The sequence below is a fragment of the Gymnogyps californianus genome, chromosome 9 (assembly GCF_018139145.2).
Source record: "Gymnogyps californianus isolate 813 chromosome 9, ASM1813914v2, whole genome shotgun sequence".
Classification (NCBI taxonomy): Eukaryota; Metazoa; Chordata; class Aves; order Accipitriformes; family Cathartidae; genus Gymnogyps; species Gymnogyps californianus.
Window position 1 is genome coordinate 3,731,945 of NC_059479.1, and position 15,974 is coordinate 3,747,918.

Here is a 15,974-nt window from a genome sequence, read left to right on the forward strand (position 1 = left end):
ACAATATGGATGCAGGAAAAAGTGCTATTTTATGAAGTCTTTCATCTAAGACCTAATTCAGATAGAATCACCTATATATGAAGAAGAAAATTCACATGGTGTGTAGTTAGGCAAACATGTCTATAAGCCAAAGCTGCCTCTGTAAATACTGATTTTCTTTCTAAAAGGGATCTTACATTATTTGACATTTATGAAAAATTATTTAGAATCTTATGTGAAACATATAGTGGCATTTCTTGTGGCAAATGTATTTTTTTGTAGTTTACGTTAAACTATATATATGCACATATTTATATGTGTATGTATGAAGGTATCTCAATATATTTGAAAGAAGAACTACAAATCAGACTGCAGATTTGTGCCTTCTAATTTGGAGGTTTGTAGTCTGACCATGTTCACTTTGGATTTAAATACCTTTCAAGGTATTCAAGCTTGATTACTTGGCCTCACCTGAATAATACAGCTTAGAAATAAGGCTTATATCTGAGTAGCTGTCTTTGTATTATATTTATGACTAAACATCTGTCACTTCTAAGATCTTTTGTAGAGTAAAATGTGTATTGTAGACATTTCACTTAAGGTTTTTGACCAGTATTTTTAAAAGCTAGCACAATTTTAAAAAATGGAGGTCTAGCTGCAAAATGTGGGGCTAGACTTTAAAGAATCGGTATTTCAGGGGCATCATGCTTTAGGGTGCTTGTTTGACCAATTATAATGGATAAGAGGATATTTACAGAATAAGACACCAAATATAGTTATCGAAGACATCCGGAGTTGTGGAACAATCAAGGCTCTCTGTGGCACTGAGGGAGGCAGACGCCTTCATCCTTTTGGTCAAAACCACAAAACCAGCACCAGTGCTGTATACCACTGCCAAATGAAGAGCTGTGTTTTGAAATAAGAGATACTGTGCCATAGGTGTGCTGTTGCAAAGTGCATTGCTCTTTAAAATTCTCAACAGTGAGTATGACTCTCTTTCTTTTTTTTTTTTTTTTTTTTGTAAACTGTAAACTGCCTAGAATCTCAGAAGTGAAAATCATATCTTCAAGCTTCCCAAACTAAAGAGCTTTGGGAAGAGTGTATTTGTCATTATGTTTAATTTGCACATACCTCACCAAAGAAAAGGCCAGGGGAGCTAGGCCGAGAACACAGCTGTACAGGCAGCTCAACTAATTGCCTCTCCATCCTCAACCTCATTTATCTTCATTTCTTCCCAATTATACCAAATTATCAATAGTCTCTGTTGCATCAGAGTCTTAATCCCCTTTATTCAGGCAGCATTAGATAGTGGCAGATGAATTCTTGGAGGGAGTCAGGGTAAACAGCCATGAAATGCCACCTCTGGCAGATGGCATTGCTCACAAGAAATGTGACAAAACATTTGGAATTTGTTACTAGGCATTGGTATGAGAAGGCAAGCTGTCAATATTTTTTTAAATGATAATCAAGGTGGTGCATACTTATACCACAAGCAGAAATGAATCCCGTCCAAAACCTCAAGCTTAGTTAAGTTCAGCTTGGCACTGTGCTATTGTATTTTGTTGCTGAAGCCTCTCACTTTTTCTTCTTAAGAAATATTTTCACTTTATCTGGTATTAATATAAACATTATTAAAATGTTTGTTCTGATGATAGTTGTTATTTATGGTTTTGTATACCTCAGAAAGAAATATTAATGCGAAGACATAGAATATCCTTTACACAATAACAAATTTAGAATGTATTTTCTTGAATAGTTTCTTTGGCACTGTGTGTCTTTTCTAGGGGTTTGATCCTGCTCCTTAGAGAAGCTAATGCAAAGCTCCCACTGATACTCATTGAGGAGAATTACACTAGAGATTAGATGAGAGCACCTAATGGCTAGGTTTGCTGAATGAGAAAAATATTCTGAAAGTCAAAGGTTGATTTAACGTGTAAGATGTCCAGGTGCTGTGGTAGGTATATATTCAGCTATTACTGTGACCAAAAATGAAAGTGATTTTTAAAGGAAATACGAAGTTGGCTCCTAATATAGTTCAAGATTTTTTTGCATGTTATTTTTAGACTGGCATTAAATGAAACACAGTAGATTTCACTGCTGACCTTTTATGTGATTTAGGTTTACTCACAGGCTCTCCTCGTTTTGGCAGCATTCTAAATTTTTTGGAAGTCAGTCATAACTTAGTGCAAGGAATCAAATGCCAGATATAAAAAATGGTGCATCTTCAGAATTAGTATATACCTTGCCAACGTTCCCCATACTGACACAACTTGTTGGAACTGTGCAAGTGTCTGCACTTACTGGTCCTTCATGGAAACTGGGGCTTGTGACAGTAAATCTTGTTGGAGAGCTTCTACAGTCATTCAGCTTCAATATAAAAGGATGTTAGGCATCCCTTTTGCAACCTCTCATTCTCTAGTAAAATCTCCAATGTCATTGAGTTCTGTGTAGATGCTTCAAGTTGGCAGGGGTTTGGAAGATTGCCCAAATGTGCAAGTGCGAAGTGCCGCAGACAGTATTTAATTCTTTCAAGCCATATTTTATATTACACAAAGTTCTTTTAGTATTAGTTTTTGAAAAGATTATAAATACATAATTCATTTATTTCACTACAAATTAACTCAGAAGATTACAATCTGTAACTTGAACTGTTCATAATAATTATTTCAAAAAATGGTAAATGATAAATTGTTGAAACTTGAGTGATCTGATTTTGTACTGTAGCATTACCTATCTGCTGTGGATGTCAAGATGTTCTCAAAGCCTCTCAAAGTCAAACTAAACTATCTGGCTAGTTACAGTCACAGTGAAAATAAAAAGTACATGTATCTCAGTGGTTGTTTCGGTAAGTTGTTAAATGTGGGAAATATTAAGTAATTAAAAAAAAAAAAAACCAAAAGCAAAAACCGCTTGGTTTGTGGTGAGTGAAGGTGTCAATGATTATCGTCACTGGAATATGAATCCTAGTTCCTTGCTTGCTGGCTGAAATTGTTGAGTTTAGAAGGATGTATGTTTTATCCTTTCTGGCAGGCAGCCCGACAAACTGTGTTCAAGATCTGAAAGTTAAGCTGTTTTATTTCTGGCTTGTGCATCATCAACAGTAATAAAAACATGACAGACCAAAATTTTGACCTTATTTCCCTCTGTGAAATGCACGTGTTTCTGAAGACAGATTTTGGTCCTGCAGTAGAAAACAGTTAATTTCTTTGTTGATGGTCCTAAACCAGAAGAAATACCGTGTTCTAGATCAGTATTCTTGTCTTTGTATAGAAAAATAAATAGTGATAAAGTCACACACTTATTACTAAAAATGTTAGCAATAACCATTTGGAGTGCAGAAGGGAGCAGATCAGTTGTGCAAGAATGAACCATAATCCTGTGGTTATATTCCAAAATAGTATTGAACATTTAAAGGCTGTCCTCTCTTTTTGAGTTCACCAACATCGTGTGTGTTGAAATAATGATCTGTGCAGATTTTTGTAAGCCCTCTTTTGTCAACAGCGCATTCTGTAAGCTGTCAGGAGTAGGGGTCTCCCTGACCCAACTTTCCAATAAGAATGCAAAGGTATATTGTCTGCTCACTAGCTCAAACTTGCTGAGGTTTCTACAACAGTACCTTGAGTGACATGGAATAGAGGTCATTTATTACCTCTCAGGAAAGGGATTTCATATGCTTTTGACGTTGACGTAGATCCAAAAGAAAGTTCAGGTTTTAAATCTAAATTCGCTAATTCCAAGAACAATACTACACATAGTATAGAAGAAACTGAATAGGGATTTATTACTTATTTCATCCACTACAAGAACTAGAAGACATCAGAAGAAGGCAGCAAATGCCAAGTTAACCCCCCAAAACACACCTGCAAATAACATGAGGTAGTTTTCATACAGTGCATAGGCAAGCTGTGGAACTCCTTGCTACAGGATATTGTAGATGCAAAAAACTGACATCAGTTTAAGTTAATGGAAGAAAAATCTATTAAAGGTTATTAAATTTAAGGAAAATACCTCTGTTTCAGGAAGTTGCTAATGCATAAATTGTTGGAGAGTGTTACAGGAAATTGTCGCTATAGGTTTTCTTTGTATTTAAACTCTTCAGTAAGTATTGCTTTTGGCCCTTGTTGAAGACAAGGTATTAGGCTAGATGGACTGTAGCTGTTTGTATGCATTCTGGGAGCCATTATTCCTTTAGTTATATTGCCCCTCCCTCCGGAAATATCATGACTGATTTCCATTTAGGAAGCCATAACTATCTAACTATTGATAGGACGATTACAAGCTTTTCCCCACACCCCTTCATTATCACATAGTTAACTATCAGGTAACAAAGAAGCAAAGACTTCATTTATTAATTACCAGAGCTTTTCTCCAGCGTGTCACGTTCCTTCCTAGCCAAGAAGCAACTTGTTTTGATTAATATTTTTGCATGATTAAATCAGCAAAAGAAAAGAGGAGAATGGGTAAAGGTGGCTAACTTTGAGAAGTGCTTTTGAATATTAGTGTGTTTTTATGAAAATTAGTATAATTTGTATCTAACTTTCTAAAAATATGATGTTTCATCTTGCTAAATCTAACTTTAATGGCATGCTTTGATGGTCTAAGTTGAGTCAGGTGACCCATTGAGGTATGTTTGGTATTCTGAGTTTAGATGAAGATACTGCCACTTTGAGCAGTTTGTGTTTTTATCAAACTACTCCCTTACATCATATTGCATGTTATTTCCTTTTCCTGCATCTCTCTATTTGTTTTGCAACATTTTTCCCATTTTTTAATATTAGTTACTTGAGGAAAGGGCCATCCATATTTTAGCAGTTGTCTACAGAAGACTGTTTTGCCAAAAAGTTTTGGTTGCTGCAGCCAGTAGTTCTTCTACACTGGTCTTAGAAAGTAGGAGAAAACATCCTGCCATATTTTAGTCGCCATCACCATTTTTGTGTATGTAATTTGAAAGGATGAATGACCCAGTCTGTTGTTAGAGAGAGAGAGAACAGGTTCTATACTGCTATGAGTCTTTGACACTGAGCACCTGATTTTAGTTGTGAGATTTTGTTTTGACTGGAAAGGCCATTGTAGGACAGTCTTACTTTCCAAGGTAACTGACAATAAGAAGACTTTTCCGGTATTGTGCTTTAGCAGTATAATCATCGATCATAATTTAGGAACTTTAAAACGCATTGTATTTACCACCTTCTTATTTCTTTTTCTCTGTTCGTTTTAAGGAATTAATGGTTTGGGAGGGATGGTTAGGTTCCTAAATAAATATTACATCTCTGCTTTTACCTTCTAAAAAAGTATCTTCCTGGAATTAATTGTTCTTAATTAAAATGGCATCAAATATTCTGACATAGTCCCACTTATCTTCAATATCCTGTTGCTGTGAAATAAACTTTGATTTTGCTGTCATTAAGACTTTTCAAAAAGTTTAGAAATTATATTCAGATTTCAGATGCATTCTTATTGTATAATTATCAACAGATTACTTCACCTAAGTTGTGACAGACATATTTTTTAAGTATGACTGACTGATGGACAGATTGGGAATTGCTGAATTAATGGGCATATTTCAAAGCTTTGGCAGGGCTAAGCAGTAATTACATCTGCTGAACCACTTGATAAGTTTTTGGAAGTAGCCCAGTAAAGCCATCACTGGATTTCTTGAGTTTTAATATCTTACCCTGTACACTTTCGTGGCTTTCTTGTAGGGCACAATCCAGAAGTTGATATAGCTGAATACACACAGCTAAACAAATCAATGCATTAAAGCTTTAAATGCATTGCAAATCTTCCATTTAGATTTTCAGATGGGTGTCATGCTTTTGGGGGCTGATTAAAAATCTCATTCCCATTTTAAAGTAAGAAAGTTTATTTGGGGGTGATAAGGAATCACAGAAAGTGTCCACGCTTGCATGGTCTCCATAAATAACATCATCTGCTGCCAATATGAGGGACAGAATTTGGCGTTATAGAAGAACCCTAAGAAGTTTAAGAATTATAAATGGGTCATAAAACTGTTCCAGGTCAGGATTATGGTTTTCTGATAGGAAAGTGACAGTTTACCAGGAATATAACCTGGATGGTATCTTCCTGTCCTTACTGTAGTGAGATTCTCAGTTTATCAAATATGACAAAAATTGTTTTCTGCCTGATCTTCTCTTCCTGGGACATTCAGATGCTCTTCATGATTTCTTCATGATCATGCTTTCGTGATACCATGAAAAGAGTTGACAGAAAGTTGTAGGCTGAAGTATTTTCAGCAGAGGATATTCTATGTAGGCCAAAAAAATGACCATTTTTTTCCCAGTATTGAGGTGAGATTAGGGTATTGGTAAAAGCAAACAGTCTGGTGTCACCTGAAAACATTGGGGCTAGGAATGCTGGCAAATAGGCCCATGTTGTTTTAGGAGTACTGGGGTTCTAGATAAGCCAAAAAATTTCAAAGGTCTTGTGTGTGCTGGGCACTTATAAAAGAAGTTAGAGGTGATAAATACTTTGAAATTATCAGTGCTGAAATAGCAATGCACTGAATACTTTTTTCTTTGCAGCTGATGTTATGCTTAATATGCCCAACAGCATGAAAAATGTGTTTAAAAATAATTTTAGAATAAAATTGGACAGTGAAGATGGTATTGCTTTTAACAATTTGAGTTCAATTTTTCAGAAATGTATCACAACAAAAAATAAAATGACAGACATAGATTGAAACAGTGTGGTTGTTCAATTCAAAGGTGCCTCTGACAGAGTGGATTTCATTTAGCTAGCCCAGACAGTTTTAAGGCTGATAAAATGAATTTGAAACCAAATGAAAAGAAACTGTCACCAAATTGAACTTTGATTGCTTTCTGGAGACCTTCCAATACCTAAAAACAAGACACTAATTTAAATGTCACAAATATATCTTCACCAAAAAAAGTTTTGGGGATTTTGTTTTGAAGAACACAAATGCACAGAGGGTTTATTACTAGAAATCATGTAGCTTTAAGAGTTATCTTATAAAATTACTAAAATGAAAGATGAGTGAGTAGCAGCCTTTTCAGAAAAATGAAGCTGAGCTTATCATCTGCATTTCCTTCAACTAAACAAAATGAAACTTAAACAGAGGCACTTTGCTTAGACATGTACATGCTTGTAAATAAACTTGCAGTGGGTCTGTTAGTACAGTGTATGTCAGCAGCAGCATGTGTATGTATTGCTTAGGCTGATTTTTCCTATTTCTTTGTGTTACCTGTGATTTAACTCCCTGTGCATCTGAACTCATCTGAATTTGCTGTTCGCAGGGACCTGGGAACAGAGACACACAGAATTTGGCCACTGGGCTGTAAAATGGCATTAAGGGAATGCTTACCTCTCACCACATTTTAATTTAGAAGTGAATGGACTGGAGTTTGTTACATTAGTTTTGCTTTTGCATAGTTGAACATAAGTGTAATTCATGCACTGATAAATAAGCTCTCTCAAGTAACCTGTTAGGACTGGTAAATACCGGACTTTAATTTTTAAGTATATCGTAAAGAACTCTTTCTCTTACCAACTCCATGTAGTGTCCGTCTTTATCTGTGCCCTTTGAAACATACACTACGTTTCTGCGTAGATGACTGTGTACAATGCAGACAATCAGGCCTTTTTTTTCATCCTTATTGTGCATTTAGCTGCAAATCTGAAAGCAGAACTGTACACCACACATTCGCTCTGTGGCCTGAACTGGATGGTTCAAGCAGGTCAGACCTTTTTTTAGCTGCTTCTGCTGGGCAGTCAGTGCATTCTGCAATCTTTTAGGATGGCTGGCCAGCTTATAGCTCTGCCTTTTTCTTCCCACTTCGGTGTGGCTATGTGAAGGAAACCACAGTCTCTGTGCTTGCTTCTGACAAGCGTCAGGAGCTCTGGAAGATGGAGGTTCTTTCTCTTGCCCTTTTTTAATGCTGAGTACAATCTGTTCTGGGACAAGATCGACTAGAATGCAAACAAGATAAGGAAAAATTACCTTTTTGTCCTTTAGTTTTATCTGTTGGAGAGAAGGTCATATGGGTAGTGGGTAATAGAGTTAAACGTAAAGCTTTTTGTGAAGTGTATAAATGATGTATTGGCATTTTGACAGATCAACAGACTTCTGAGTGCTCTAATAATATTCCTGTGAAACTTATGAATCAAGTTACTAATATTTTAAAATGAAATATTCTTTCTCATTTAAAATAAAAAAAAGCTGTATTTCCCTTCATATACAAGAGGTAAAGTAAGTTCCATTGCTGTTTTCTGTTGTCTCATTTTCCATAGTGGTGTACGTTTGCTTTCTTTTTTCGTATTTTTTCCCCCTTTTGTTTCATATATACCTAAAAGAAATGACTTGAACTTCGTCTCTCTATATGCAGTAGTACAGATCATTGTTTAATTTTAGACTCCTTATCTTCTATATTAAAAAGAGTGAGAGCCTTCATTAGCTTAGTGTGGACAAAGTAATTATTTTTTCCTCATACAAATTTCTTCAAAGACCAAACCTTTTGAATATAATGAGAGAAAAAAATTTCAACTCCTGTAAATTTATTTCTTTGTGGTGTATTGCGTGATTCATATCATAAAGTTTCATTTTTAGTTTCACCTGTAAGCTCATCATACCAAAGACAGGATTTAGAATCAAAACATGAGATCTTTGCCTTATTGATGGCACCTATTTGGACAAAAAATGACAATGAACAGCAATCTCCTGAAAAATTGTGGCTAAACCTAAATTTGACGTATTAAGGAGGATTTATTTTTTATAGATATATTCACTTCTAATTGTTACGGTAACAATTTGAAAATACACTTTTATATATATATGTCAAATATGTACTTGCTGATATAACATGCTGACAACTGTGTTACTAAATAAGAAAATGTGTGTGCTCAAAAATGGATTCTTTTTTTTGAAGTTACATGATAGTAAAAGGACTGAGTATATTACCACAGGTTTGCATTTTACGTATTTGGTTTATAATGTGAATCTAGTTCTGGCTTACTATTAATTTATATGTAAATTTTTCTTACTGTATGGGAATAGATGCTGCAGGGAAGGATGGAAGTTTTTTTTTAAAACTATTATTTTTTAGCTGTGCGAAGGGACTGTGGGTAGGATGATTTGAAAGTGTCTATGGTATAGAGCACAGGAGTAGGACCTGTGAGACCTGACTTCTCTTCCAGTTTCACCGTTAGTCTACCAGGTAACAGGGAGGAAGTTGCTTCATAATTCTGCACCTCAACTTTCCCACTTGTAAGCTGGAGATAATCATACTGCCCTTATAAAACACGTCACAAATGAATAGTTCTAGGTAAGAAGTTGTTCTAATTATTATCTTCTTTTTAAGGGACTTGTTGCTACATAGTATATGCAGTCCAGATTAGGTGATGAAGCTGTTATCTATGTGGTATACTGCAGACTACAGGATACATTTCATTTAACATGCACTTTTATTACACATCATATGCTCAGCAGTATTATTTTTTTTCTTTCTTTGAGGAGAAGTGACAGGGAATATAAGAATACAGGAATGGTCTGTAGAGATAAGTGTATTGCAATTTATTCTTGTGTTGCTGGCACTGAATACTGGAGCAGATTTACAAGTGGAATTTGCAGGGAAAAAAGTTATTATTGTCCCCATCTGTAAGGAAAACTGGTCCAGTGATTTGGACTGTACAACATAATTTAAATTCAGTTTCCTGTTCCATTGCAGGTTTCCTGTATTTCCTTAAGCAAGTCACTTCTCTGTGCAGTGCTATTCTCCATCTGTAAAATAGGAATAATTGTACTTTCCTACGGAACATGCAACAGTTGTAAAGCTGGGCACAGAAAGCTGGTAGAGCACTCTGATACTACAGCTTCAGGGCCACAGAAGTATGGTGGGTAGATGCACGAGGCTTTGGAAAGACAAGAGAAACTTCCAGAAATAAGTAAATGAGCTAAGAATTTAGACCATCTGTGCCTGGGGTTGGAAGTATTGAAGAAAAACAAATGGGGTGAGGGAGACTTTTAGATGAAGAGTGCAGTTTTTTCTTTTCATTCAAGAATCTCTGACAAACTGTCTTGTGCACAGTTTTCGTGGCCACTGCCCTGATACGTGAAGTTACATGTACAAAATCTATTTCTAAGCAAAAAATTCATGCTAAGATACATGCTGTGTCTTTTGAGGAAGAATAAAGTGTAAATGTTAAACTTAAATTTACTGAAAAAGCATATGGAGAAAAATAAAACTCACTTGGTAAAATCAAATGCTAAGCATTTTCTCAGAAAATCTTTTTTAAATTACACATTTAACTTGAGAAATACTTTACCAAATAATACCACCTCTGTTTCACAATAGTCAGAATGAACAACTTCTATACTCTCAGTCAAATGTTATTTGAAAGAACTGATATACAGTATAGTAAATAACAAAGATGCTGACACAGCCTTAACTGGAGTAGTTCTTCTAATTACTGTACTATGCCATGTTATATTAATATCACATAGCATAATTTAGTGTATCTTTCTTTGTCAATGTATTACTCATCATTTTACAAATTACAGATCTTTTATAGGAAGGTAATTCATACTTGGACATAGTGCTAAAATGATGGAGTGATTTCCTTTTTTCTCAATCATTGATCTTTCAAACTTTTTCATTTAGCCATATTAATCATGTTTATTAGCTAAGTGTTGTAATAAAGAATGGAATTTTTCTGTTACTTTCATATTCAATTAAAATGGTTTTTTGCATGCTGCCTCTATCTGTTGCATCACAGTAATCTACTTACTTATTCTAATTGAAATTCTTGTTCATAAATTCAAAACAAAGTCAATACTGCAGTTACACATTTTCCTAACAATCTGTAATCTAATTGAAAATGTGGGGCGTACCTGAGGAGGAAGTGTACTTAAAATACTTTTTACTCTAGAAATGTTCAATCTAACTTTTTTAAGGTGGTTTGTTTTGTGGACCAGATATGTTTCAGAATTCACTAACATGTTCTACTTAACTGCTGTTTAAAAGGAACTTGTTGTTATTCAAGTGTCTGAGTGTAATACCGAAGAAAACTACAATCTGTAAAATGGCTGCAGAACACCCTCTCTTCAGAAGACCAAACAGATATTCTGGACCAAACACATGAGTGCTTAGTTTGCTATACTTTTTTGTTGTTGTAGACGGTAATTACTGTGCATGATAGATAACTAGACTCTTTAAATTTAGATTCCTGAATACTGATGGTTTCCAAGCCCAACCTAATGCCTGGCTTGTTTAACCTAGCGAAGTGAAGTGTTTCACTTAGAACATCCCCAGGATCAAAGCTAGCGGTGGAGGGAAAGCTATTTAAGCTGAAAGATAACATAGCAGCGGGATAAATTGTTGTAACCTGTTCAGGGATGAATTTAAGCTAGAATGCTAGTGAGCATTGGAGGGAGTGAATAGCAGAGCAACTCTCCAGTAAGATTAACAGCGGTGAGAGACCTGACGAGCCCAAGAGTGGACACCGATTAGTCTCTGGCAGGGACTGGGTGGCCTGATTCCCTGTGATAGCAGGAGATTGTGATTCAGTGTTTCAGATGTTCCCTTTCTGCCTTATTTACTTAATTATGACTGATGTTTACTTGGATGATTTTATCCTTAAACATTTAGCTTTTCCTGTTTCCAGAAACTAGTGTTGTGAAGGTAGGCGATGCTGAAAGTTTCTAATCATATTTTTTGCCTGATGCATATTTATTCATTTATTAAAAGAAAATTCAGGTGTAGGTTTCAGTGCTGTGTTTGTGCTAGATGCTTCTCTATGGTAAAGAGTATTAGCTCGTTGCTAACCAAGCAAAATGTCTTTTAAAGAAAAGTATATGCCATTTATGGCTTGTCTGTACGCTGTTTTGCAGGTGGGAGTGAATCCTCCTGGGATAAAGACAAGCTTCAGTCTCCCATTACAACAGGATCACAGCATAGCATTGGTCATCCCACGCTGTCAGGACAGTCGAGCCTTGGAAGTGCGCACCCGCTCAGTCCTCTCCAGCAGAATCACCTGCTCACCAACAGTATGTACTGTGCTCTTATGGGGAAAAAAAGAACGTAGAGCCCTGCTTGGAAGCTGGGCTTGCATTCCTTCCCAACCTCCTGGAGGCTGGGGAAATGGATGGGAGACCCATGAGCGACAGGAGGGTCAGTCCTCCCACTGTCTGCTGCACTTGTGCATCATGTCCAAGCTGCCCACTGGGATACAGCTGCCCTCTTTGAATAGTCACCCACTATTCAAGGACTGTCAGTCCTTAATTGACGTTTCCATGGCCTGGACTGAAGGGAAAAATAACTATAAAGTTGCCTAAAATTTTAACTGTATGAGAAGATTCTTTTCCAGGTGAAAATGCTGACCACCAAATAAAAATGTGAGAGCCAGGAATAAAAGCAAAATGTCTAGTTGAAAGCAAGCAGAAGCAGTCCCTCTGCCTTATTTTGCCTTGTACCTGCCAGGTGTGGGCAAGGTCATCCATTGCACCCAGCTATCCAAAGCAACTGGAATAAAATGACACAGATAAAGTTTGGATTTGGAACTAAAGCTCCCTTCAAACCCATCTCTTTTCCTTCCCTTAGGAAGGGAGCAGGTGGGAAACCAGCAGTTCCCCTTCTCCTTTGCACCCAGAGAGGGAAGGAAGGGAAGGGAAAGTTATTCCAAGAAAGATGTTCAGGATTAATATTTTTAAAGTTAGTAAGGAGTAAAATTAATTGTAACAGATGATGGTGGATGAAGAATGAAAATCTCACTATTTCTGAATTCTTGTTATTTGTTTAAACTGTTCATCCTCAAAGTTTTAAAACTTGATTTTTGTTGTTAGTTTTAATGGATGAATGACATTTCTGGCTCCTTGCACAATTTTAGGAGCAGATAGTTCCTTGCTACCTATGTAGGGCCCCAGACTTGAACAAACCAAAGCTATTGAAATGACTCCTACAATATGGGTCTGTTTTGTTCATGGACCTGAGCATTTTGGGTTACGTGTCAGTAGTTAAGAATCACCAGATCATAGGACTCAATTCACTGTAGCTTATCCTTTCATTTTATATTCTTGCATGATTCCATACCTGTATATATTTTACATACAGGGATATTGTGTTCTTTGCTGTTAAAGAAAACTTTAAAGATATTTTCCAGTAGATTTTTGTAGTAGACAAATGTCTATAGGCTATTAAAGGGTTTATTGAATGTCAGACATTATGTCCAATGATTTGCAAGTGTAGGATATATTTTCTTCATAGTCCTCTGAAATGTTTGACGGATTGTGTCTTAAAACTGGTGATGTGCTGTTAAATTCTGTTTGTAGTTTGCATTTAGTTTGCATGTCAATTGGACTTTAAGTAGACATACAACTCAATGTGGCCAGATGGTGTCTGGGAGTTTTGGAACTCTATAGAGTATGAGGAAAGATTATTGGGCTGTTAAGGGAGATATGCAGGGGAACAAAGGCTTATGGATTTAAGCACCGAAGGGGATTGTCAGTATGGTTTAACATGAAGGGAGATGTATGTGGGCTTTGCTTATTACCTATCATAATTAATACTGGTGTGGATCACCATATAAAATATATAGTGAATCATAAGACATCACAGTTGTTGATCATGATATACTCAATCTAATCAGAAATAGTGTGGGAGCTCAGAATATATACAATTCTGCCTTTTGTGGTGGGTGCAGTGGTGTTTTTATATCACTGTAGTCAAATTGTACTGGAATGACATAAGCTATATCAGTCAATGATATTTTTTATTGTGGGTTCTGTCATACACCAAAATGGTGACTGGCCTTCTCATTTAAAATACCTAAGATAGAGCCAAAAGTTAAAAAACTTTTAGAAATAATTAATGTGAATAGCATATGGTTATGACTGCCTATATGATTGTTATTTACTACTTGTACCTGAATTTTTTTTAATGAGAATTTGTAAGCTAAATTTCATTTAGAAAAATGATAAGACATTTTGTCTGGCAGAACGAGTGCTGTTTTTTCTGAAAAAATTATTTTGGATGCCCAAAGGTAGCTATCTTCAAGTGGTCTCTCTAAAGAATTCTTAAAAGCAAAATAACCTGAAACAATTTTTTCCGTTAATTGATGTCTTGGTCTTGCTTTCCATTGTAGTCATTACTAAATACAACAAGTAATACACATGCTGAAATAGATATTAATGAAACACGAGAATCCAATTCTTGCTAGCAGTAACATCACCCTTTTGGCAATGTCAAGATCTGCAAGTTGGTCCAAATGAATTTCATACCTTCTTAAATTGTTTTATATCCATAGCAGAAGACGATTTAAAGTGACTTTTTGGAAATTAAAACCTCTGGCAACAATTTTAACCTCTCATTACATGTTCCAGTTCACAGACCTTCTGTACGGCAGTTCAGTAGTGTCTGTAGTCCAACTCACAGCTTCCTGTATTCAAGAAATAGTGCTAATATAAAAATCTAGTCTCAGATTGCTGTGTATGTGAACTAATAATAGTAAGAGAACTTGGTAGGAGTATATTGTCAGATAAAATTATTTATAAATATCCGTCTGATGTATTGGAAAAACATGCAAATATCTGCATGTTTTGTGGTTTTTTTCCTTATTGCTCTTAAAGAGATCGCTGAACTTATGCACTGTTGTATATTCATTTTGCTAATAGTGTGTTATTTTATAGCTGTATGTTTCTTTTCCTAATACAAACCATACAGCCTTTTCTGGAATGCAAAGACAATTATTCCCTATGTAACATCAAAATTATTAACACATAATAATATTGAGTTTGACTAGTCAATGTTCCAGTAGAATATAGACTCTAAAAATTAAGGTGTTGGGTTATGAAATGAGGGACTGACACACATAACCTGCCCATGCTCTCTTTTAGGGATAGACCTGCCGTTTATGATGATGCCCCACCCTCTGCTTCCCGTCAGCCTACCTCCCGCTTCGGTTGCAATGGCAATGAATCAGATGAACCACCTCAATACAATAGCTAACATGGCTGCAGCAGCCCAAATGCACAGTCCTCTTTCCAGGGCAGGGGCCTCTGTTATAAAGGTAAGAGTCATCTATGAGACTTAGAAAAAATGGCTTTTTGTGGCTAACAAAAACATTTACAGTGACTTTCTTAAGGAAGATAACTAAGAGGCAATGAGCTTATACTGCCTATAGCACACCTGGTCTGCTGTTCTGATAGTGCTTCAGTCTGAGGAAATACCCACGAGTACAGTCAAGAAGTTAAGATGCTCTGCTCTATCTACAAATCTGTAATGTAATTAAAAACAGATACTAACACTCACTAGAGGCTAGGGGAGTAAGTAGTGCTGCATCTGTTAAAGCTCAAAAGCTATTCTAAAATGTTGTTTAAAATCAAACTTAATGTTATACTTAAAAGAAAATGATATAGAACATAACAGGAACTGTAGTGCAGTGCAATTCCAGAACAGGTTAATAGCAGAGAAAATAATCAGAAGTACCTTGGTGAGTATAGTCTCTGGTAGCCACGCCTAAACTTCCTTCTGGATAGATAAAATGTGTTTATACTTTGAAAGGCTTCTGATAGTCTCTTCCAACCAGGTTGTTAAGAAAATTTCATGCCTGTGTTGAGAGCTGAAGTCCTGCCACACACTAAAAAATATATTGAAACAAGAAATACTCAAAGTAGAAGGATATAGGATCAGTGCATGTGAAGGATTGATGCTATGGGATTCTCTACAACACGGTGTTTCCTCTTTTTATTGAGCAAAACCGAAAGGTTTTATCAATCTAACTTTTGTGTGTATTTGCATGCACGTGTATGTTTCTTGTTGACAAAATTTTGTCAGCTTTGAAAGGTAGTTATGTTAGCCCATTTTTCTTTGTTTTTAAGTATATGAGTCTGTAGAGCTATCTGTTCTGGAAAGTACATGTCTCTCTATTCTGATATTTATGCTCAGTTACACTCGTGTCCCCATCGTTCTGGAACCCCAAAGTTCTGAGTTGCTTTATTCTAATAACTTTCATTGATTTGCTGAACT

At 36.0% G+C, this 15,974-nt stretch overlaps 1 protein-coding gene across 9 annotated transcripts in view; it reads left to right on the plus strand.

Moving 5' to 3' along the window:
* DACH2 (dachshund family transcription factor 2) overlaps nucleotides 1-15,974 on the plus strand; it is a 312,250-nt gene that overhangs the window by 226,525 nt on the left and 69,751 nt on the right. For all 9 annotated transcript variants that reach the window (XM_050901910.1, XM_050901913.1, XM_050901915.1 and 6 more), the window contains 2 exons: nucleotides 11,843-11,998; nucleotides 14,843-15,015. In XM_050901910.1, the coding sequence (XP_050757867.1) occupies nucleotides 11,843-11,998; nucleotides 14,843-15,015 (329 nt within the window). The remainder of the gene's footprint in view (nucleotides 1-11,842; nucleotides 11,999-14,842; nucleotides 15,016-15,974) is intronic.